The sequence below is a fragment of the Trichechus manatus genome, unplaced genomic scaffold (assembly GCF_000243295.1).
Source record: "Trichechus manatus latirostris isolate Lorelei unplaced genomic scaffold, TriManLat1.0 scaffold00038, whole genome shotgun sequence".
Lineage (NCBI taxonomy): Eukaryota > Metazoa > Chordata > Mammalia > Sirenia > Trichechidae > Trichechus > Trichechus manatus.
Genome location: NW_004443974.1, coordinates 15,508,466 through 15,524,010, shown reverse-complemented (window position 1 = coordinate 15,524,010; position 15,545 = coordinate 15,508,466). Strand labels below are relative to the sequence as shown.

Sequence of the window (15,545 nt, the reverse complement as noted above, 5' to 3'; positions counted from 1 at the left end):
AACAGTTTTAAAAATTTAATTATGGAAAATTTTAAAATGTACAAGTAGACAGAAGAGTAAAATGAAACCCCTAACACCCAGCTTCAATACTTATCAATTCATAGCTGACTGCGCTTTGTCCATATCCCTTACTTACTTCCCCTTCTCCTGTACTAGGATGAAGCAGTCCCAGATACCACATCATTTCATCCATAGCTTTTCCAACATAAATCTCTAAAGCATAAACCATAAGCACAATGCCATTATCAAGTTTTAAAAAATTAAGAATTCCTCAACATCACTGAATAGGGAGAAAATTCAAATTTCCAAATGTCTCATAAATGTCTCTTAGTTTCAGTTTCTTTGAATTGGAAACCAAATAAGGTCCACACATTGTCACTGGTTGGTATCAGGGCTTCTAATATCAACCGGTTTGAACCCCTGCTGAGAATCTGCATTTCTAACAAGTTTCCAGGTGATGCTAATGCTGTTGGTTTGGGACCAATTCTAACAACCACTAGCAGAACACTGGTTCTTAAAATTTATTATACATAAGAATCATCTAGGGGACCTTGTTAAAATGTGGATTCAGATTTAGTGTATGTGGGGGGGGGGTGGAAATGCAAATTCTCAGCAGGGGTTCTAACTGGAATGAAGTCCTGGTTGATATGTCTCTTAAATCCTTTTTTTACCTATAGATTCCTCTTTTGTGTCTCTATTTTTCCTTATAATCCAGTTGTTGAGCAAAGCAGGTCATCTGATCAAGAGTTTCTCATGGTCTGGTTGCTGACTGCAACCCAGGGTATAGTGAACTTTTCCTCTCTCCTTTGTTAAAAAAACCAGTTGCCATGAGTTGATCCAACTTATGGTAATCCTGTGTATGTCAGAGTAGAACTGTGCTCCATAGGGTTTTCAATGGCTGATTTTTCACCAGGCCTTTTTTCCAAGGTGCCTCTGGGTGGACTTGAACCTCCCATCTTTCAGGTAGCAGCTGAGCATGTTAACTGTCTGCACCACCCAGCAACTCCATTACTTCCTGTAAAGTGGTGGTTGGATCTAAACACTTGATGAGAATCAGGTTTGATTTTTTTGGGCAATATTATGTTTATAAGCCTGGATCTTTCCTGGCTTTCAAGTCTCAGCTCAAATGTTACTTCTTCAGAGAGGCATTTCCTGACCATCTAACTGAAAACACCTTCCCTGATTACTACCGTATCATCCTGCTTTATTTTCTTCACAATACTTAACACTATCTGAAATTATACTGTATTATTAATGACCGACTCCATCAAATGTTAAGTACTACGAACACAGCAACTTTTGCCTGTCTTACCACTGAATTCCTGGGTGAATGACTAAAATAAGTTGGACAAACCTTGGTTTCAATCTAAGCTCTACAATATATTAGCTGTGTGTCACCATCTTAACAATATTGTATCTTCTGATCCGTGAACAAGAGTTATCGCTCCACTTATTTAGATCTTTAATTTCTTATACTTTTTTTGTTAAGTTTATTCCTATTTTATTCTTTTTGATGGTATTGTAAATATAATTTTCTTAATTTTCAATTGTTCAAGTATATAAAAATATAATTGATTTTTGCATATTGATCTTGTATCCTGCAATCCTTCTGAACTCACTTATTAGTTCTAATAGTTTTTTAGTGGATCTGTTAAGATTTTCTATATACAAGACCATGTCACCTACAAATATAGTTTTATTTCTTCCTTTCCAATCTGGGTGGCTTTTATTTCATTTTCCTAACTAATTGCCCAGGCTAGAATCAAATTTTGAGATTCATCCATATTATTGCAAGTATCAGTCATTCTTTCCTTTTTATTGCTCAGTATTCCACTGTATGAATAGACCACCGTTATTAATCTCCTGTTGGTGAACATCTGAGTTGCTTACAGTTTTTGGCTATAATAAATAAAGCTGCTACAAGCATTCTTGTAGAAATCTTTTTGCAGATACATGTTTTCATTTCTTTTGGATAATACCTAGGAGTGAATTTACTAAACCTTAGAATTAGGGTATATTTAACTTAATAAAAAATTGCTAAATAGTTTTCCAAAGTGACTGAACCATTTTACACTCCCACAAGCAACATGTGAAAAGACCTAGTTATTCTTCATCTTTTCCACATTTGGTTTTGTTAATTTTTAAATTTTAGCTATTCTAGTGGGTTATCAAAGGAGACCCAGTGGCACAGTGATTAAGCACTTGGCTGCTAACTGAAAGGTCAGCAGTCTGAACCCACAAACCACTCTGAGGGAGAAAGATGCGACAGTTCTACTCTGTCCTGTAGGGTCACTATGAATCAGAATCAACTCGACAGCAACAGGTGGGTATCAAATGGTATCTTACTGTGGTTTTGATTTGTATTTCTCTAATGACTACTAATGTTGAGCATCTTTTCATGTGCTTATTGGCCATTTATCTTTGGAGAAATAACAGTTCATTTCTCATTTTTTAATTGGATTGTTTGCCTTCCGTTGCTGAATCTTAGGAGTTCTTTATATATACTACTTATATTCTGGATATTAAACCCTTATCAGATATATGATTTTCAAATATGTTATCCCATTTTTAGGTTGTCTTTTCACTTTTTTGGTAATGTACTTTAATGCACAAAGGTTTTTAGTTTTGATGAAATCCAATTTATTTATTTTTTTCTTTTGTTGTTCATGTTTTTGGTGTCGAACCTAAGAATTCATTGCAAAAAACAAGGTCCTGAAGGTTTACATCTATGTTTCTTTTTAAGAGTTTTATGATTAGGTCTTATATTTAGGTCATTGTTGCATTTTGAGTTGATTTTCATATATGGTGTGAGGAAGAGGTCCAACTTCATTCTTCTGCATGTGGAAATCCAGTTGTCCCAGCACCATTTGTTGAAGAGACTATTCTTTTTCCACTGAATGGACTTGGCATCTTTGGTGAAAATCAATTGGTCACAGATATATGGGTGAGGTCGGTTAGCATTTTGTTTAGGATTTTTACATCTGTATTCAGGAGGAAGACTGGCCTGTAATTTTTTTTTTAAACTTTTATTTATGTTAGGTTCATAAAATGAGTTGAGGAATGTTCTCTTTTTTTACAATCTGAAAATGTTTATATAAGACAAACGTTATTCCCTCCTTCAATATTTGGTAGATATCACCAACAGACTTACCTTATGAGTTTTTTTGGGGGAGGGAGGACGGTAGGAAAAATTTTGACAATTGATTCAATTTCTTTAATGGTTATATTCAGGTTTGTTATTTCACCTCAAGTCAGGTTTGATTTTTTTTTTTAACACCCTGACACCTCTTTTGAGAAAGTACTCGTGAGACTGTTCCCCAGTTTCTGGGCCAGTTTAGGTCCCAGTACAAAGAGAATGCTAACACCATTAAGTAAGGCTGGCATCCGCTTCCCCAGAGAAGTTCCTCAGCCCAGGCCCTTGGAGTTAGCCAGTCATGCCATCACTACCATATCTTCACCTTGAGCAGCCCTACCCTGTCCTCATAGCCACCCACAGCAGTAAGGGCTGAGGACCATCGCTGAGAAAACTTAAGGCTGTCTAGTGGCGACCGTGTTTAAGAGAATCAGCATTCCTCCAGGACTGCCCAGACCTCAGCCACTCAACACTGTGGAAATAGCCACTCTAGTGAGTCTGCTGTAGGTTACCTGCACCTGAGTGAGGGGGCAGAATAAAAACGCTTATGTTGGAGACATTTTGGAAATAAAAAAAAGAGATTTATCCATTTTGCCTAAAATTTAAATTTTATTGCAATAGGGTTGCTCATATTATCCTCTTACTGTCTTTTTAATGTCAGCAGCATTGGTAATGATGTCTCTCTAGTCTTTGTTCCAACTTCTTGAGTAGGATACTAACCTTATTTTTAGCCTTTCTTTAATATTAACATTCAAGCATATAAATTTCCTTCTAAGCACTGTGTTTGCTATATTTCACAAGATTTGATATTAAGTATTTTCATTTTTTATTAGTTCAAAATATTCTCTAATGCCATTATGATTTATTTTTTGGTCTATTTAGAATTTATCTTCTTATTTTCCAAACATGTGCGGACAGTTTAGTTATCTTTTTTTTCTTTTACCAATATTTAGTTCAGTTGCACTGTGATCAAAGAACATAGTCTATGATATCAATTCTTTGAAATTTATTAAGATATACACTATAGTCAATTATGTAATTATTCTGTATGTTCTTGAAAATAAGATATAGAGTACAGTTTTTTGGCTGTTATCTTCTATATACTTCCATTTAGTCAAGTTTGTTAATCATGCTATTTAAATCTTCTACACCCCGTACTGACTTTTTGTGTGTGTTTATTCTCTCAACTAGTGAGAAAGGTTAGGTTAAACTCAGAGGTGAGGTTAAAATTTCTCACTGTGATTATATATTTGTCCATTTTTCCTTGTTCTTCAATTTTTGCTTTCTAAGACGTCGGTACTAAATTTAAAACTGTTATATTGTGCTGGTGAACTGAACCTTTTATCAGCATAAAGTGTACCTTTCTCCTTCTAATAATGTTTTCTGTTAAAAGTCTATTTGTTGGATATTAATAAAGCCATACCACCTTTCTTCTGGTTATTATCTGCACAGCTTATCTTCTTCTAACCTTTCACTCTTTCTGTATCCTTATGTTTCAGACGTGTGTCCTGTAAACAGCATAAAACTGAAGTTTTTAAGACCAACCTGACAATCTTTATCTTTTTTTGAACATTCAGTCCATTTCTATTTAATGTAGTAACTAATAAAAGTTTAAATTTATCATCTTATTTTGAACTATTTGTCCTGCCTATCTTATGTTTTTTCCTCTCTCTTGTCTTCTTTTTAATTTTTTTACTATTCCACTCCTCACCCCTATTAGTTTGGATGTCATATATTTTGTTTCTATTCTTTTAGTTATTTCCCTCCAAATTCTAAGATGCATATTACCTTTCAAAGTCTAAAATTAATCAATATTCCTTCCTGGAAAATATAGGACCTTAGAATACTAAGTCCCTTTTCTCTCCTCCCAACCAATGTTATAGTTTTTATGTATTTAATTATTTTTAACCTTCCAAATACACTATTAATATCATATTATTAATGGCTATGTTAAAATGTTGGGCATTTTTCACTTAAATTTATCCACATATTTACAACTTTTTAAAATTTTCACTCCCTCTTGTATTTCAGACCTTCCATATAGTGCTATTTCCTTCTGCCTGAAGAATAATACCCTTCAGTATTTCCTTCAAGTCTGCTAGACATGGATTCTCTCAGTATTTGTCTGAAATATGTCTTAATTTTACTTACTTCTTTAAGAATATTTTTTGCTAGGTTTAGAATAAACACTGCCTCCTGGCGCTCACTGCTGCGGAGAAGTCAGCTGTCAGTCTATTACCTCTTTGGAAGGTAACCTGTCTTTTTTCTCTGCTGCTTTTACTATTTTTTCTTTGTTGTTCTGGAGTTTCACTATGAGAGGTCTTGTTACCAATTTCCTTTTACACATTCTGCTTGTCATTTGTTGTGCTTTTTGAATCTTTGGATTACTGTTTTCTACAAGTTTTGGAAATGTCTTTTTCTCTTCTCATATTCCCACACATTCTCTCTCTTCTCCTTCTGAAACTCTGATTAAATGTATGTTAGAACTTTTCTTCTCTTAGAAGTTTTGCTCTCACTTTCATACTTTCCAACTTTTTGCTCTCCAGGATGCATTCTAGATAATTTCTTCTGACCTACCTTCTAGTTCAAGAGTTGGCAAATTACAGCCCATGGGCTAAATCTGGCCTGCTACCTGTTTGTGTAAATAAAGTTTTAATGGAACACAACCATGCTCATTCATTTAGGTATTGTCTATGGCTGCTTTTGTGCTAAAACAGCAGACTTGAGTAGTTGTAACAAAAACTGTATGTAGCCTGCAAAGGCTAAAATATTTACTATTAGGTGCTTTTTAGAAAATGGTTGCTGACTCCTGTTCTAGTATATTACTGCTCTCATCAGCTGGGTCTAATCTGCTGTTAGATTCATCCACTGAATTTTAAATTTTGATTACTGAATTCTCCTAGAAGCTCTATTTGGTTCTTCTTCAAAGCTCCTATGACACTTACAATTTTCTATTCCAGGTTGGTATTTTCAAGTTTGTCTTTCATTTCTTTTTAAATGTGTAAAACAGTTGTCTTATAGCCTGGAAAGTCTTTGCAAATCTGTTTCTGATGTTTATCCTGGCTCTTGCTTATAGTTCCTTGTTTCTATGTGTGCCTAATATAGGTGTGGAAATCAACGTTCTTAAAATGTATTTGTAGAATAATTTGAGGCCTAGAATAAAGTTATTTGTTTTCAGAGGGGATGTGTGTTGCTTCTACCAGGAAACTGGAGGCACCACCATTCCAGGGCCAAGTCAGGTCCTGTTCACAGTCTGAGAGTAGAACCATTTGAGCCTCGGTCATTGTGGGGAGGGTCTCTTTTAAATTCCCCACATATCCGGATAAGTGATTTCTGTGAATTTGCCCTCTGAGGTTATAATTCAAATTTTCTCAGATTAGCAAATGCCCTCAGGGCAAAAGTGGCCTCTGTGATCCATTAACTTCTTTATGTGCTTTTTAATTTGGCTTGGAAAATACCTTGTTAGCTTACCAGTGCTTTTGTAAAGATGTTTTATCTAGCAATTTTTAGTTGTTTTTAGTGGGAAACTTGGTTTGAGTGACCTAACTTGTCATTACCAGAAAATGGGAATTAGAAGTTTCTTTTCTCTTTTTTAACAAAGAGCACTGACAAGGGCTGAGCCCATCTTCAAAGAAGAAAGGAGACAATACAGAAAGTCTCCTACTAAAGATGTGTATAAAACATATACTATGTCTTATATGGGCTTAACCACTGGACTAATACCAATTCCACTAACAGAAAATCACAATAATTTCCGATACATCCATTCTTCAGAAGGATTCCTAATGAGGTTACTATGATCTAACAGCAGCTGGAGTGTCATGTGACAGTAAATTTAACTCTCTAGGCCCTGTGTCCTAATCTGTCAATGGGGATAATATTAGTACCTAACCTTACAGAGGTGCTATGATGATTAATTAGGTTATTTGCATAACGCACGTAGAACTACGTCTGGCACGTAGGTAACTACTAGCTATATAAACTGAAACAGCTCAGTTCACCAAAAGGAGTCCCTGGTCTACATACAGATTAGCACAGGAGTCTGCAAACATTTTCTGTAAAGAGCCAGATAATAAATATTTTAGGCTTTGTGGGTCATATATGGTCTCTGGTGCCATCTTCTTCTTCTTTTTTTTTTTAATCTACCATTTAAAAATATAAACATATTCTTAACTCAAGGACCTTAAAAACAAAACAAAAAACAAGGCCAAGGGGAAGATTTAGCCTGTCAACCTGTGCCTGACAGAACAGGCAGAAGATCGATGGAAATCAGGCAATGTGTTTTTAAAGTGCTTTCCTAATGGACTATCACAAAAGGGTCAAAATTCCAGTGATTCTCACATCAGAGGCTTAGACTTCTGTGTCCCTGAGGGAGCTAAAGAGGGTGGAGCTTAAGAACTACAAATGACTCTTTGCTGGGATGAGACATACAACATGAACTGATTGTATTTTATAGGAGAAAAGTGGGTGGGTTTGGTACATGTTGATATGGATGAAGACACACACATATATTTACCTGGCCAAAGACTGTTCCACCAGTACTGGCTGCCTGTCCAAACACAGAACCAGTATTGCTAGACCCAAAACCTGTAAAATACAAAGGAAATAAAGGTTCAGTTTGGGTGAGTCTTTTACAACATCCAAGATATGTTTTTTTTAAATTTTTTAAATGGCATTCAGGTATGCTAAGCTACCCCACAATAAATGAACTTACAAATAAAATTTGTTTCCTTATTCAGGAAATGTAGAAAATTCTGAGTAACTAGTTTAAAGACCTTTTTTATTGCTAATATTATATAACAGTATAAATTCCAAAGTTCTAAGGACTGAATCCTTTTCTCCTACCAGATCACAAGTGGGTGGGAGCTAATAAGATGGTCTATTTTCAGAGTATAGCTTCTCCCCACACTTTAAGCCACCAAGAATGCTTTCCAATGACTGATGTAATACCATGAATATTTCTACTCTCTGGTATTCCCTGAATCTCAAATACCAGATATTTCAGGGTAGCCTATCTTTCTTCCAGGTGGCATAATATGGTTGAGGTGGTAGGCTGAAAAGGATCTGGGAAAATCAGGCAGAACTATCTACTATAAAAATAAGAGCCCTAGATGAGGAATCAGAAGGCAGGAGTTTTATTCCATTTCTGTCATTCCTCTAGGTAGGTGAGCTTGGGCAAGTCTCAATTCCTCAGGGTTGGAGCAGACTGCTCAGGTGCCTTTCTGCACAGTTACTGAATGAATGAAGATTTCTTCAGGGGTTCTGATTTATGGTTGAAATAGTTTGGTAATGCCTGTGCATGAGGGTTTCTCAAGTGTTGACTGCAGAATAGAGGATGCACTAAAGACACTACAAGATATCCTACTCTTTTAAGACTCACAACTCATAGGCCTTCTCTCTGCCCATTCTCTAGGCCAAGTCATTACATCTCACAATATTCAAATGGGTCGACTGGCCTTTTCACAGGGTATCAGGTGGATCTCAAAACTGTGTCTGTCTTTACCACCATGTCCTCATAGCTGAACACAGCACTTGGAACTTAGCAGGAGGTTAATAACATTTGCTGAACGGAAGGAAGGAAAACATTTTCTTTCTAATGAATTATAAACCATTTTCAAAGAAATTATCACTGAAGGAATGAATTAGCAGCTCTGTGTAATCTTACCCATCATGAAATCATTGATCCTTGTTTGTCCCCTACAGCCTAACTGCTGAAGAATTGCCTTTCATAAGATAACCATCAGAAAGCAAAACTAAGAAAAGATTTTTACATTGCCTTGTCTACTGAAGACTTTTAGAAGTAAAAGCAGCTGCTAAAATTGGACATTCAATAGTGAAGGACTAAGTTTCACTTTCAAAAACAGTAAAATTCAGAATTTTTTTTTTTTTAAATCATCACACTGAAAAATAGGAAAAAACCCAACTCTACAAATGTCAGTATCTGTTCTCCTAACAAGCAAAATGGTGTTGGAGGAATATAAAATAATAGCAGGGCAGGGGGCTAAGAAGACGAGACCTGGATTCTTTTGGCTTCACTATTAGCACTCTACAACATTAGATCAGTCACCTCTAGGCTTGACAGTTTTGGACACAATGACTTCTAAGGCTCTTTCCCAATTTAAAATTTCATATTTATGAGCCATTAAATTACTTGCCATGACCTTAAACTAAAGATGCTTGTTTTTTTCCCCATGAAATTGGCACTGTGGTGGCTAACTGAGTGGAGAACATGCTGAGAAACAAAACTAGATCTACAGTTAGCTGTGGCAGATCCATCCAATTAGGCCGAAGAAATGAGACTTCAAATGCTCCAAAGTCCCTTCTTGATTTTACAGATTCTTTTTTCTTTGAGTTCCCTTTCTTTTCATTATACAGTAATACAGATTTGTCATAAAGGTTTCAAACAACACAGAAGGGTACAAAGTAAAAATCTTCCATAAATTCTTACCTGAAGCTTGACAAAAGTTAAACCCAGTGGATGACGCTGTTGTGGTGGTGGCTGAAGTACTACCAAACACAGACCCTCCCTGCCCAAAGCCTGGGCTCTGACCAAAAGCAGGAGGATTGCCTTGGCCAAACAGTCCTCCTCCTGTGTTGGCAGAAGACTGTCCAAATGAGAAGGAGCTAGAACTACTGGTGCTTGAGGAGGGGCCAAAGACATTCCCACCGGTAGATGTGGGGGTGGAGGAAATGGATTGACCAAAAGCAGGGACCGAACTGAACCCAGACTGACTGAAGGAGAAGCCGCTTGCGGGGCTGCTCGTAGGCTGCCCAAAGGCAGGGGCTTGCCCAAAGGTCGCTTGTCCAAAGACCCCCGTTGCTGAGTTGCCAAAAGCTGGACTGCCAAACCCTGAGCTGCTGACTGGTGGTGTGGAGGCTGCTGTGCTCACTATGTTGCCTGTCTGCTGCCCAAACAGGCTTGGTGCAGTGCTGGCTGCCACCTGCCCGAACATGGGGGTAGCGGAGGGGGCAGTGGCTGTGTTACTGGTGAGTTGGCTGAAAGCTGAGCTAGAACTGGAAGCAGGTGGCTGAGTAAAGACAGATGAGCCAGAAGTGGCAGTTCCAAACACTGCTGTCTCTGTAGCTGGGCTTGAAGCAATACTGGAAACAGTGCTGGAGGTTGTGGGGGTGCCTGATGTTTCTGCAGCCACAAGGACTGCACTTGTGATTGTAGTTGTTGTGACAGCAGTCTGCCCGGGCACTGAAAACGTGGAAGCTGAAGAAACTGCCTCTGTCTTAACATCAGGGACCCTGGTGGCTGCTGGAGTGGCCTCTGCAGAAGGTGCTACGAGACTCGTACTAGATGCTGCAGTGGTGGTGTTGCTGGTAGCGGGCTGGGCAAGAGCAGGCTCTTTTTTAACAGAGTCAGAAGTTTGCAGAGGAGACTGGGAAAGCTGGGCTGACTGTTGCTGCCCTAGAAGTGAGGGTGTTGATGCTACAACCTCACTGCTGCCTGGCTTCTCAGGCAGAGCTGATGACGTGACTTCCTCTGTGTTTTTACCAGAGGACACAGGCTGGGTGGTAGTGGACGCTGAACTCAGGAGGTTACCAAGTGACAATGTGGGGAATGATGTAGGCAGGGCAGTGGCAGTTGTAGCTGATGATGGGACAGATGTGGTCACTGCACTACTGGTCTGTTGGCTTCCAAATGAAAAACTAGCCTTGCCACCACTTAGAGAAGTCCCACCAAAATTGATTACCCCAGAGGAACCTGCACTGGTGAGCGGCAGGCTGCCAAAAACACCAGTTGAGGAACTGCTGGTGCTTGTGCTGGCTGCTGCTGGTGGTGCTACTGTGGTAGAGGTCAGAGAGGAAGTCACAGGGGGCTCCACGTGCTTCCCTAGCACTGGAGGGCCAGTAAAACTAAACCCTGAAGATACGGTTGAAGTCTTGGTTGACTGTGCACTAGTTAGGCTTGTGGACGAAGCCTTACTGGCTGACTTTGTAGAGTCATCTGCTTGACCAACTCGCAGTCCTGAAAAACTTCCTAGAGTCTCTCCAGCCAGAGAATTTGGGAACAGAAGCTCTCCCAACTTTGATGAAGGAGTTTCTAGCTTGCTAGAGGCTGTGGAAAGAGCAATTCCAGAAGGTGCCACAAGTCTGCTGTTAGACGGAACAAACTCTCCTGAAGAAGCAACAGCAGCTCCAGCGGTGTTTGATGATGATGTGATTCCTGAAGGAGGTGTGCTTTCAGGAGTGGTCTCATAAAAAGGTTTGCCTACCCCACCAAATGAGAATGCATCGAGCTGGTTTGACTCTTTATTGGGGGGTGTTGCCCCTAGCAAGAAAAAGAAATTAGGAAATGGGTTAGATATAGCAAAGTATGTCCTATCACATTTCCACTGACTCTATTTCTAGGCCAAAGTTTCTATCCTCCTTGATAAAATCAGGGATAGTTTGTTCTAATACAGTAGTTTTCTTTGGAGAGGATACAATGAGTGCTTCTCCACAGGAATATTAGGCTCTGTCTGAATCATCTTACTGAGGCCAAAAGGAGCTAATATTCTTTTGATGATCATTAAATCACAACAAATAAATACAAGATACCTAGAATACATGAAAATAACATATTATCCCAAAAGAGACATAAAAAGGCATTTTCTCTTACATCCTTCTGACTATGTGTGCCTTCCTCAACAATATTCTCGGCAAAGTTCTACAGTCTATCAAGGGACCTCCTGATAGACCAGAAATTGATCCAAAACAGAAGTTCTTCCTTTGTTTTTTATGCGCAAATAAAGTGTCAATCCACAGATATTCATTTTTACACACAATTAAGGGTTGCTTACTAGTGCTCTACAAAGCAAGTGATTTTATAAAGGAGATACGGCCTAGCGGCCAAGAATATGGGCTCTAGAGCCAGGAGCTCTGCCACTTACTGGAAGAGTTAGTTGACTTCTCTGGGCCTGTTGCCCCATTTGGAAAAGAGAGACAGTAAGATCACCCTCCTCAGAGAGTTAGTTGTTACAAAGATTAAATGAAATACAGTTAAAGCACTCATGACAATGCCTAGTCAAACAGTACGTACTCAATAAATAAGAGTGACTAAAAGTTAATATTTATAGACCAAAATTAGCTTATTGCAAGTGTTTATTGATGCTTCTAACTCCATATTGTTTTAGGAAGTCTGACTTCTTGGGGATACTGCCAAGCTCCTACTACCTGTGTGCAATTTCCAGAAAGACCTCTTTGCATCAGGGGTGCTAAGTTGAATAGTTTATGGTTTTGGATTGCTCTTGTTTTAATTACAATGTTTACAGAATTACTATTGTATTTTATTACATTTACGATTTTAGACAGCTATTTGGTTCTTCTTCAATCTTTTTATATCACTGAGTTGTTTTTCCTCTAGAAAATGAGACTGATGAGAAGGTGGGCCGTGAGGGTATTCTGCCACATCTAAGAGGGCAAAGGTTAAAAAACAAGTTCAAGAATGTTTTAAAGAGAAAGGAATAAAATCATCAACGCTTTAAGTACCACACACAAATCAGGTTTAGAAAGTCTGCTATGCTTTCAGCTCCCTAATTTCTCTTTAAGTAACTTACTAAGAAACTCCTACCATTTGACTTGGCACACAGAACACTCTTAAAAAATACTTGTTGAGTAATAAATGAAAGATGGCCGTTATGTTTTATGATAGGGAAAACCTTGAAATAACCTAAAAGTCCAACAGCTGAATGGTTAAATAAATTACAGCATATCCACAAGATAGAAACTATTTAGCCATTAAAGAGTGATATTTATACAAGATTTTTTAAATTATATTAGAAAATTCTCAAGAGATTATGTTACATGGAAAAAAAGAAAAAACACCAGAAGACAAAAATCCCAAAAGGAAATATGGCAGAATTATCAGTTATCACTGAGGGCATAAGGTGATTTTTAATTCCTTTATGCTTTTTTGTATCTCCATATTTTCTTCAATAAGGACACATTACTTTTACAATAAAAGCTTTCTTTAACAGAAGAAAAATAAATTTAATTACTTAAACTGCAAAACTGGGAGGCATTTAAAAATACATTTGATTTCTTTTTAGATCTCAAATTCTTTAAAACATTAAGAACATGCTAGCTGATGGATTTGTAAAAGCACGCATGCGATCAGTGTGTTTACTGAAATGTTACCAAGGAAAAAAGATGAGTTAGGTTTTTCTTTAGTACTATGTCTATCTTGCTCTATGGACTCACCCTACAAACTGATGAAATTTTAAAAGTACAGATGAAAAAGATGGAGAAATTTTAATTCACTCGTTAACAGTAACATGTTAACGCATAGCCTTGATTTTCCAAAAGCAAATCCTTTCCTTGTTCTTAATTACAAAAATAGCCAGAAATCCTTTGCATAAGTTTCCTAAATTGAACATAATTCTAATGTACTATATTAACACCAAACTTAACTGCAGATACTTTAACCAAGACTCAGCAGCAGGTGAAATATCAACACATCTCTACAAAAATAACCTGCACTTGTTCCAGGAAAACACAAAAATAAAGCTATGCAATGCAGAGACTGTACCTTGGGCAGCAGTAAAATTAGAAGCTGGTGTTGATGCGAGTATCCCAAAATTAAAGCCATTCCTAGGGAGTGGAAGAAGACAAGTTAAAAAGGAACACACCTAAGGCATAATACTGCCCTTTTAATACTCCCTTTTATAATGCATTCAATCTGCTCTCGAGGAATTTACAATCTATAAGATAAACAACAGAGTAAAAGTACATATCTCAGAAGTGGTAAATGCTCCAAGATCTCTAAACAGAGAGAGGCAACTTGTGGATGACGTAAAAAGGTGGTAGCAGTTGAGAATGCCTTGGAGAGGTCCAGCCATCCAGAGGTTTGGATGGAGACCTATTCCAAGTAAAGCAAAGGAGACAAAGAACAGGAACAGAGATGCAGTAGAAATGTGCACTTGGAAATGGTGGCTAGAGCAGATGGTCTGCCTAGTGAAGCAGCGGAAGAAAAGGCTGGCAACATAAGAAGTGGCTGGATTAGGGTGAGCCTCTTATAATCCAGCCCACAATGGAACAGCATGTCAGAAGAGCCCTACACTAGTAGGAGAGATGATGAACAGCATGAAATATTAGAAGCCACTGACTCTGCCATTTTGACAGAACTCTCAGTTCTAGGCTGGAAAAATTTGGTTAAAAAACATTTCTGACTCCTTTCATCATCTCCTTTCTTCTTCTGTCCATTTTCTTTACACTGTGAGTAAAGACACCAGAGCCAAAGAGGAAAATTCAGCACAACTGTGAATCAGAACAGCTATTCACTGTGATAAAAGCTCAGACAGTAAATTTAAAATGAAATAAAGTATTTAAACGTGAGGGATCAACCATGCCAAACACAGTTAAGTAAAGAAAGGATTTAGATTTTCTACCCATCATTGCTTTCTTCAGATGGACAAAGACCATCTAGAAGACGTGTTAAACATTTTATCATATTTAAAAAAAATCCTCTTCTTTGTCGGCAGTCCTTAATCTAGATGAAGAAATTTTTAATAGAGATAAACCATTGACCCAATGGCCCAAATCTGCCCAGCTTACTGGCTTACTAAGGGATGAAGAGTATGATTTCACAGAGGTATTATGTTAGCATTTGTAAAGGATGCATTACTTCTTGGCATTGACCAACTCTTTAAAAATATGCTCCAAACTACCTTTGGTAAGTATAAAAAACATCATGATTTATAACAAAAACAATACATGTAACACACAATTTCCTCCCTTAAAGTATTTTCTAACACTCTCTTTTCTTCCAATGTGTTAGGATGAAGGACATTCAAGAAACATTAACATCAGGGAAAAAAGATTGTGGTTAATATGATTTCAATTACAAAAGCACAAACTGAAAGTGCTTATGAAGCTTTTCTAAGGGAACTGAACACACAACCCTTTAAAGGTAAAAAATCTTTTGACAGGTTTTACTCTCAGCTACACGGAGTCTAACTCCATCACTGCAGGGAAGGGAACACATTGGGAACTTTCACAGATTTCCACATGAGTGCTTCTAAGAGCCTGCTTTAGCATCCAGAGAAACTGGCCTTCAAAGGAAAGGCATATTCAGGCCTAGGTTAATGAAAGCTCACTTGAAATGTTGTTTAGAAAATTCTTTTGTTTTTAAAAATGACCCTTGAATTTTACAAATATAGTCATCATTACAGAGAAACAGAAATAGATTTCCCAACATCCATATAAAATCCAAATGTTCAAATAGCTACTATCTTTTATTACCTCCTCTAAGTTTAGTATATTGAACTCTCAACGCAGTAAAGTCAATTTAAATGTCACATCGAGCTCCCAAACAGCCTAAGAATGAAAATCTTACTGTGATAAACTAGACTAACTATTGAATTAAACAGAGACCTGTTACCCAAAGAAAATGAACCTTACCCCAAAAAATAAAAACAAATAAACA

At 37.6% G+C, this 15,545-nt stretch overlaps 1 protein-coding gene across 1 annotated transcript in view; it reads right to left on the bottom strand.

The window, feature by feature from the left end:
- Positions 1-15,545, bottom strand: part of NUP214 (nucleoporin 214) — a 109,005-nt gene that overhangs the window by 23,349 nt on the left and 70,111 nt on the right. The window contains exons 28-30 of the mRNA XM_023730817.1: positions 13,650-13,711; positions 9,582-11,411; positions 7,650-7,720 (exon numbers count right to left, since the gene is read on the bottom strand). Coding sequence (XP_023586585.1) covers positions 7,650-7,720; positions 9,582-11,411; positions 13,650-13,711 — 1,963 coding nt within the window. The remainder of the gene's footprint in view (positions 1-7,649; positions 7,721-9,581; positions 11,412-13,649; positions 13,712-15,545) is intronic.